The sequence below is a fragment of the Bison bison genome, unplaced genomic scaffold, assembly GCF_000754665.1.
Source record: "Bison bison bison isolate TAMUID 2011002044 unplaced genomic scaffold, Bison_UMD1.0 scf7180017864324, whole genome shotgun sequence".
Classification (NCBI taxonomy): domain Eukaryota; kingdom Metazoa; phylum Chordata; class Mammalia; order Artiodactyla; family Bovidae; genus Bison; species Bison bison.
The window spans coordinates 5,316,856-5,325,698 of record NW_011494896.1 but is presented as its reverse complement, the minus strand read 5'-3'; the positions used below and the strand labels follow the sequence as shown (position 1 = coordinate 5,325,698).

The following is an 8,843-nucleotide window of genomic DNA, read 5'->3' as shown; positions in this document are numbered from 1 at the left end:
TGCCATTTCCTTCTCCAATGCCTGAAAGTGGAAAGTGAAAGGGAAGTCGCTCAGTCGAGTCCTACTCTTAGCAACCCCATGGACTGCAGCCTAGCAGGCTCCTCCGTCCATGGGATTTTCCAGGCAAGAGTACTGGAGGGGGGTGCCATTGCCTTCTCCGTTCTATGTTTAGTATATACATTTTAGTGTGATGACATCATTTACATCAAAAAGGTACCTGATTTCCTAAGACAGAGGTTTTTTTGGGGAAGAGTTAAGTCCTCTTGTAAACACTGTGAACCAAAGGAGGAGTTTAATTATTTTCCTCAAAAAAAAAAAAAAAAAAAAGAAAGAAAGAAAAGGAAAGAAACAATAACCAGTTGGTTTGATTTTTTACAATAGCTCTGGGAAACCCACTGTTTCCTGGTCAGGTGTAGTACTTTTTCCATTTTATTCCATGAGATTATAATTGGGCTGTAAGTATGATAAGGGCCAGGCCCAGCGCCTATCACGGTCACCGATGAACCTAGCATAGAGATGGGCTTAATGTAGGTGCACAGCGCATTAAAAGAACTGGCGTTGAACCTGTCACAGGAGAAGTTTCATGCATTCATTTGTATATTTAAAAATACTGATGATCTCGTTCTTGGAGTACATAAAGTAAAAGTGTATTCTTGTAAATCGTATTTAAATCAATTTAAATACGATTGTACAACACTCTTGAGTTTTCCCCGTCTTTTGTGGGTACATAGATTTGCTGATTTATATGCTAAGCATATACTGTTTACTCTCTGTGTAGCTTCGGAGGGACACAATAGAAGCCAAATCAGAGCTATGAAAACTTATTTTTTAAACGTTCACTTGGTTGTTAAGATGATTTAAAAAATAAGGAAAGACAAGGTATTTTCTGTAACTAAAAGTTTAGTAACTAAGTTCAGCTTTAAAATTACAAGGAAAACTATTAGAAGGGCTGTTTTACTGCGGACATGTGCCTTGAGAAAAGAAGAACTTTGACAGTTTCTCAACTTTATTATAACTAAGAATCATCACTAACAATGGTATTGAGATTCATAAATACTTATTCAACAATATTTAGTAGATTCAAATAACAAAAAATAAGTTCTCCTCCCTAGGCTTTCATTCATTTGCGGTATCACGTTAGGAAGAAATGAAAAACACATGTCAAAACAATCTTGTACACTTTAAATATGTGCTACTATGTATCAATAAACCTCAATCAAGCTGCTGAAAAACCCCAAAAAGAAACAAAAAGAAACGAAAATGTTAACTTTACATAGGACAAATAAAGGAATTACTTCATTTTTAAGAGCAGTTTCTTCTGGGGAACAAGTACCTCTGCAGAGCCTAGTAGCCTGAGGGCAATGCACATTTTATGTAATTAATACCTTTTTTTTTTTCCAGCCTACATTTAGATTACTATCTCGACTCTACGAAAACAAAACCCACCATTTATTGTGTTCTGTGGTAGCTCCTCCGCACTTGAATGCTCTGTGTTTTGCGTCATTTCCAGCCTCCAAATAGGACTTTAGAAACCTGGGAAAAGATTCTTTCAAGTATTTATGTAGTATTTCTTAGGTGACCCAAACTGCGAACCCTAGGGGTGTTTCGAAGGGGCTATCGGCTCGGGGCTGGGGGAGGCTGGAGTGAGAAAGCTTTCCTAGAACTCAGGACTGGGTTCCCAAATATCTCCTCCACATGCCTCATAGAAAAGCCTTCCTCTTTTCCTCTCTCTCTCTCTCACACACACACCTTCTAAATCAAGGGCTTCAACTCTAGACAGCCAACTGAGGTGTTTTTTGTCTGTGGCAGTGGAAAGCGGCGCGCCGGGGCCGAGTCTAGCTCTTCCCGAGCTTCCGGGTGAAGCCGGCGCTTCCCTCTGGCCCTCGGCTCTGGGAGGGGACGGTCGGCCGCGACAGCGGGGCCCGCCCAGGCTCTCGGGAGCACCTGAGTCGCAGGACGCGCCAGGGGTAGGCGGGACGCGCCAAGCGCCCATTCTCGGTTCAGCCCTGGCTTTCCGCTGCGGCCGCCTGGCTGCCGGAAGGGCTGGTGATTGACAGAGCGCCTCAGCGGCCGGAGCGATCCGGAGGGAGGGTCGAAGAGCCGGCCGCTGACAGCTAGCCTTAAATCGGTTGGGTTGGGCCTCGGGAATAGCCTCCCCCGGGCCCACTGGCCTCCCTGAATGGGTTGTTATGGCAACAAATGACCGAACAGTCCCTTACGAATCGGCCAATGAGAGAGGCCGTCTTTTCCACCCCACTTCTGAGAAATAGGTGTTGCGAAAGCCCGGGTAGGATCCCGAGAAGAAGGTGGTGCCAGGACGTTCAGCGGAAGGGCCGGTGGCGGGGCTTATGACGTTGCAGGGCAAGCCAATCGCGTCTTGTGTTATCAACGGCCCCGCCCCCTTACCGCACATTTCCCCTCCCCTAGCTCATTTCGCACGACGCAGCGGTTGGGAACACAGACATTTTCGGAGCTGGAGCCGCCACTGCCGCCGCCATTTTGTGTCTGTGGAGAAAGAAGATTCTGTGGCGGCTGGAAGTGGACGGAGATCACCCGTGAGACGGCGGCGTTTCATACCCGAGGTTCCCCCTGTGTCGTCCCCCAACCCCCCTCCGCGGTCAGCATGTGGTGAAGCCGGAGCCGCGAGAGACCCGGGGAGAGGAAGAGAGGAGTCGGAAGGGAGGCGGGGTATCCAGAGCGGCTTCAGCTTCAGCTGCGGCGGACCTCGGAGGGGGGCCGCGGCGCAATGTCAGAGCAGACGCCGGCCGAGGCCGGTACTGCGGGGGCCCGGGAGGACGCCTGTCGGGATTATCAGTCATCACTCGAAGACCTGACCTTCAATAGCAAACCGCACATCAATATGCTGACCATTCTAGCCGAGGAGAACCTGCCCTTCGCCAAGGAGATCGTCTCTCTCATCGAGGCCCAAACCGCCAAGGTTTTTATACACCCCGCAGCCTCCTATTCTTCTAATACTCCCTGATTTTAGTGTCAGCCTCATCCCAGGTCTCGCTTCCATCCGAAGGGGGACGGTGTTCCTCCTCTCCAACCCTCCCCCCCCTCCAACTCAGGCTCTCGGTCTTTGGCCCAGGCTTCGAGCATGGGCCTCTCTCGGGGGGAGGGAGTGGGGAGGATCAAGGGTGGAGTCCCGCTTCCGCTCCCCAGCTCCCTATTTAGGCCACTGCCTCGTGTATCCCGACACACGCGCTCCTTTGGGGAGGGGGAGACTGGAAGGCAGTTCGTGGTGTGGGGAAGTAAGAGTTAAAGCCCTTTGAAGTGCCCCCCCCCCCCCCCGCCGTTGGGAAGGTGGGGAATGATTCTTTCCCCGTTCCCGCCCCCCTCTCCCCGAGCCCTTTTGGGTAATGGTGCTCTGTGGGTTGGAAGGAGGTGAAGGGGGACCTGGGAGCGAGCTGTTGGGGGGTGGGAATAGGGCCTTGGCCCCGAGTGGAGCAGCCGCCTGTTAGGAGCCCAACATGGCGCCTGGAAAGCACATGATGCGAAAGGGAAGAGAGGAGAATCCATTCTCTGCCAGCCGGGCAGCTGCTCACACCCGTCATCCCCATTTTGGGGTGGGGGCGGCTAGATAGAACTTGTGTACATTCTCCTGTCGGAAGGTCTCATTTGTCCCCAAATCCGGGAAAATTGGGGTCGAGGGTGGGGTTGGAGAGGGTGGGGAGGAGATCTTATCCAACCTGTAGGTGGAGAACTGACCCACTGGGTAACAAGTACTTGTAGTTCTTTCTTGTTTTTTGAAAAGTTCAGTCCCTCCTCTTCCTTTCCTGCTTTCCCCCCTCCGTGCCTTCCCTGAGAGTGAAGACGTTCTTTGCTTCACCCCTGACAGTAGTGGTCCTCTGCCACCCTAATTTCCCTGTAGTTCTCCTCTTCTGTGGATTCATGTGGGAGCGAGGTGTCATTTAAGTCAACTTACTGTTAAACTTAGTTATCGTAATGAGTTTTAAAAGCTTCCCAGTAATACGTTTTAAGTTATTTTTGAAGCTTGTACTTACGGTTTAGTTTTTTTTCTAGTTAGTGATTGAAATGATCAGGATCAGCCTCCTTTTAGCAGAGTGAACCCCTTTTAAAAGGCCACTTTAACAACAACCACCAATATATTGTTTAGAGGCGGTTTCTGTCTAGTGTAAAACTGAGTGGTCTGACTTTAATAAATGGTTTTGAAATGTGTGACTGGTATTATAAAATTTGTGAATAAAACATATGAAATATGTATTTGTCTTTTTTATTTACCTTTGTAAGGTGTAGAATTTGTTTCCAAGACTTATTTTTATCTACGTGGTTGTGTGTTTTAAACAAAAGTCTTTAAGTGACTTGGGTTCATTCTTATAGGTTCTGTCCACTCTTTTGGGTAAATGTGCTCACAAGATACACGGTTTCAGGCGGTCCTTTCATACTTTAAAGAGGACAAAAATAAGGGTGTTTTTTTTTTAAGCCCCAACAAGTTTGTCATGCTCAGTCTGACAGCTAAAATATGAGTCCTTATTCACCTTTTCCTGTGAATGTCTGTGAAACAGCTTTTGTTCTTTTTTGAAAGTATGAGATTTTAAAAGGAAGCATTCCTCATATTCAACATCCTTTTTATTGATACCACAAACATGTTGGACATGAAAACTTAAAAGTTTTTGCCTTGTTGAAGGCTTAACATTAAATGCCTTTTCTAAAAAAACAAAAGTGCACTTGCGTTTTTTAAGAAAATATCATTGGTTTTTAAAATCCTACCTGTATTTTTGGTGTTACTAATATTCCACAGAGCCTAATATTTAGCAGCTTAGGTTGTCACTCAACCGTTTCCTTGCTGGTTTTTAAAAGGATCCAGAAGACCTTCGAGAAATGAAAGCTAAATGCTGAATATAGTGACCACATTAAAATTTGTATTTGTGTATGGCTACACAGAGTGGTGAAAATAGATGGACTATTTGCTGATGAAAGACAGCTGAATCTTTTTTTTGGCACACATTTCCTGGTTATTTTTGTAAAGCCAGATGGAGGGAAAGATGTAACAGTCACTTTGGGGAAATATCTTAATGAGGGATGGGGGCAAGGGTGAGGGGAGGGATTTTCTGTCATTTGGTAGCAAACTGGCTTGGTTTTGTGTTTCTGGAGGTGAATGTTTGTGTCCTTATCCTCTAGTGTCTCAGCATTACTAAACTTAAGGATTCACACTTCTTTGACTCCTCCCTTGAGGCAGTAGTAGCGAAAAAATATTACATACAAGGATTCATTTACTTGTACAATAAAAAGTTAGCCTACTGAACAGATTCTGGTTTTAAAGAGCCTGTTTCTTCATAAGTACAACAATGACTAAAATGGTATAAAACATGACATGGTAAGATAAAGACACAGCAGTAAAGCAGTTGACATGTTGGTAATAGTTTACCTACATGCAATGGCCTTGTGAAACCCTTGTATTAGTACTGTAAAAAACTTCTTTCATACAAAGTTATTCAAAGGTTTCCTTAGTCAACTTTGGTTGTTATCAGAAGCAGGAGCACTTCCACACACTTGTATGGGCAATTGGTTTTGTGAAATAATGGTGGCATTGTGTACTGCAGAACTGTGAGCTTACCCTAGCTTACCCTAGCTTCAGGTAGCTGTGGGTAAGTGTTCAGGGTTAATTCCTATACACATGGGAAGGGTAAAATGGGGTTAATTTTGTTTTTAAATCGTGGGTGCTCCTGTGGAGTGGGAGTTAACACTTGGTTTATGTGGTGTGTTTTAATGCTCCTCAACAAGTCTGTGAACCTGCTGATGCTTTCTGGAAACTTGCTGTGCCTTCTAAAAGCCAGTGATGGGTAGGCTTTACAGTTGAGCGGGGGCAACGTTTCTTTGCTTTGGAAAGGGCCACCTGTATCGGCATCATCATACAGGCCCTGCACAAATTTAGAACCTTGGTTTGTGCTGGTCAGAGGAAAACTATTTCGACGGAGAATCCATGCGGTGAAGAAAATCTTCAGGACAAATCCTGGTTTCCAGAGTCAAGTTCAACCTGACTTACATGACTCAGCGGCTGCTCCATCCAGTTTTTCTTGTATCAGTAACAACTTGCACTTTTATGCATGTTAATGTGCAAGTTAAAAAAAAATTTTTTTTTGTCATTAACTTCATATGTGAAGTGTACTTAATTGCTTTTGTTCATTGGATTATAGAGAAATAATCCTAATGATTTTACAGGTAACAAGGGTTCATAGACTTTAACATATAAAAGACTAAGGCTAGAGGTCTGAAAACTGTTTCATTGAGTCTGGGTACATCAAAGTTAATGTGGGTCACAAAGCTTACACTTGGATTGCAGAAAATATCCACCCCCTTTTTTGGTCACTTTTAAACACATTTTTTTTTACTATACAAACTTGAAATTCCATTGATTGTTAAATGAGTGTACTAGGGACTTTTTTCTTTCCGATTAATTCTGAAATTTGTATGCTCAACTAAAGACCGTTGTAAGAGGTGAGAACTTGAACACTTAAATTTCCTAAAGGTTAATACTGATTCAAAAGTATTTAATACCAACAAAATAGAGGTCTGTATTGTAGCCTAAAAACTCATTTTTAAAAGTAATTCTTTGGTTGCAATTCATTATACTAAACTTCTCAGTTTCTTTTTATTACTCAGGCTCCCTCCTCAGAGAAGCTTCCTGTTATGTACCTTATGGATTCTATCGTGAAAAATGTTGGAAGAGAGTATCTCACTGCCTTTACTAAAAATCTAGTTGCAACATTTATTTGTGTGTTTGAAAAGGTATATATACATTTAGAAACATTTGAATTTTTAAAAAAAATGTTCCTGATTAAATAAATTCTTGCCTTTGTGTTGGGTTTTCTTGGGTGGTTAAATGTTTATTCTTTTTGGGCTAAAGTTAGTGTTATATACCTAAAGTGGGTGCTAGGTTTTTTAACATTATCCATTCAAAAACAGATGAGTTTGCTTTTAGAATTTTTTTATGTGTGTGTTTATTAGATAGAAGATCTGTTTCATTACTAGCATGTAGGCAAAAAGATCTGAAGCTGTCAAGAGTACTTCAAATGTCATTGTTTAGGTTTCCGGTGTTTGGATGTTAACTATTTCTTAAACAGCATAATGCTAGTGTGTGTCAACCTGTGATTCCTGAAACTTGATTTTTTTTTTTTCTTCTGGAATTGTTACTCTTGTTACTTTGTTCAAGTATATTTTATGAGATACGTGAATGGTGGATCAGTGAAATGCTTTAGGTTATTTTGGAAGTACACCCACACCCACCCCCCTCCTGTGCACCACCAATTCTGGATCTTCTTAGTGTTTAGAAGAAAGGATTGTTAGTTTCTCTTACCTAGAAATTGTAAATTCCTTCTATAACAGTGTATCTGATAGTTTGGTTAATCTAGTTATTATGTTGAGGAAGACAAAGGATTCGCTGTAGTAATTCTTTTTCCTGTCAGGCTTCATCTTTCACACTGAGCAAAAGGACATTTATAAGATACTTGGGTTTAAATACTGTTTCTCACCAAAAAATGGGTGGTTCTTACATTTTAGTAGATATCTTGAGAAATCTTATAGTTGTCAGGTTTGGGGAATTGGGATTATTTAGAACTACTGGTTATCGGATTTTACTTGTTTGTTAGAAAATGTGTAGTTGCTACTTGAGTAACTTTTCCCTTTAAGTTCCTAGAGAAAATAAATTTTAAGTATTTGCAGAAGAAATTTGGAAAGCCATATTTCAAATTGTATTAATAGAACTTGTTAATAGTACTGTAGACCTTTACTAAATACTGCTTGCCTGGGACTTTAGTCTAAGGAGAAACCAACTTTGCATTGTAGAAATAGGGATGCTAAACCAGTTTCTTGGTTTCAGTTTCGGGATGTTCAAATTCATTTGGGTGTTTGGTAGAATACTTTTACTGACTCTTAACTAGGCCTTAACACTGAAGATGATGAAAATGACTTTGTAGTAAATATCTGAAGATTCAAATATAGTTAAAAATTAATTCAGTTTTCCCAAGTGCTAGATTTCTCTGATGGTAATTTAAAAATTATTGTGCTCATCACAAGCATGAGCAGTTGTTATATAAAACTAAAGCATGAGCAGATACGTTATATAAAACTAAAGCTTACCAGTGAGTAGAATTTTGTGAATTTAAATTATTCAGGTGTCTACCACACTACAAATAGCTTATTCATAGGTACTAACCATATTGTATTGCATGAAATCAGTTAAATAGTTTTGTCTTACTTTGTACTAAATGTAAATAACTTAAAATTTAAGTCATCAGATAAACTATTTTCTACTTTTATATTTTTGTCTAGAGTAAAAGTTACATTAGGAATACTATGTCAAGTCTTTTTTTTGACAAAAAGTTTTTTTAATTAACTTTGTATGTGCAAATACAACTTTATTAAATTATTACTGTTATATATAATTATGAATGAGAAGTATGTGTGCTATATGTGAAGTAGAACTGAGATTGATGTAGCATTATACTTGATATATAAAATATCCTATAGTAACTTAACAAGCCATAGAATTGTTCTGTTGTTCTAGGTGGATGAAAATACTAGAAAAAGTTTATTTAAATTACGTTCCACATGGGATGAAATATTTCCTTTGAAGAAACTTTATGCCCTGGATGTCAGAGTCAATTCATTAGATCCTGCTTGGCCTATTAAACCTCTGCCCCCCAATGTGAATACATCTAGCATCCATGTGAATCCTAAGTTTTTAAATAAATCGGTAAGTTTTAACATAAATGATACATAACTAATATTTTCAACTGTCAAGTTTTGACTTCTCTAAAATTTCTTGCCAGAAAAAATTATCAAGAATATGCCGTGCTGAATCAGTTTAATTAAAAAGT

General features: G+C 41.1%; 1 protein-coding gene across 3 annotated transcripts in view; it reads left to right on the top strand.

Annotated features, from left to right (window-relative positions):
* Positions 1-2,442: 2,442 nt before the first annotated feature.
* The window catches only part of PCF11 (PCF11 cleavage and polyadenylation factor subunit), a 25,047-nt gene continuing 18,646 nt past the window's right edge, over positions 2,443-8,843 (top strand). For all 3 annotated transcript variants that reach the window (XM_010853207.1, XM_010853206.1, XM_010853209.1), the window contains exons 1-3: positions 2,443-2,938; positions 6,628-6,753; positions 8,531-8,719. In XM_010853207.1, coding sequence (XP_010851509.1) covers positions 2,747-2,938; positions 6,628-6,753; positions 8,531-8,719 — 507 coding nt within the window. In that variant the 5' untranslated portion in view covers positions 2,443-2,746. The remainder of the gene's footprint in view (positions 2,939-6,627; positions 6,754-8,530; positions 8,720-8,843) is intronic.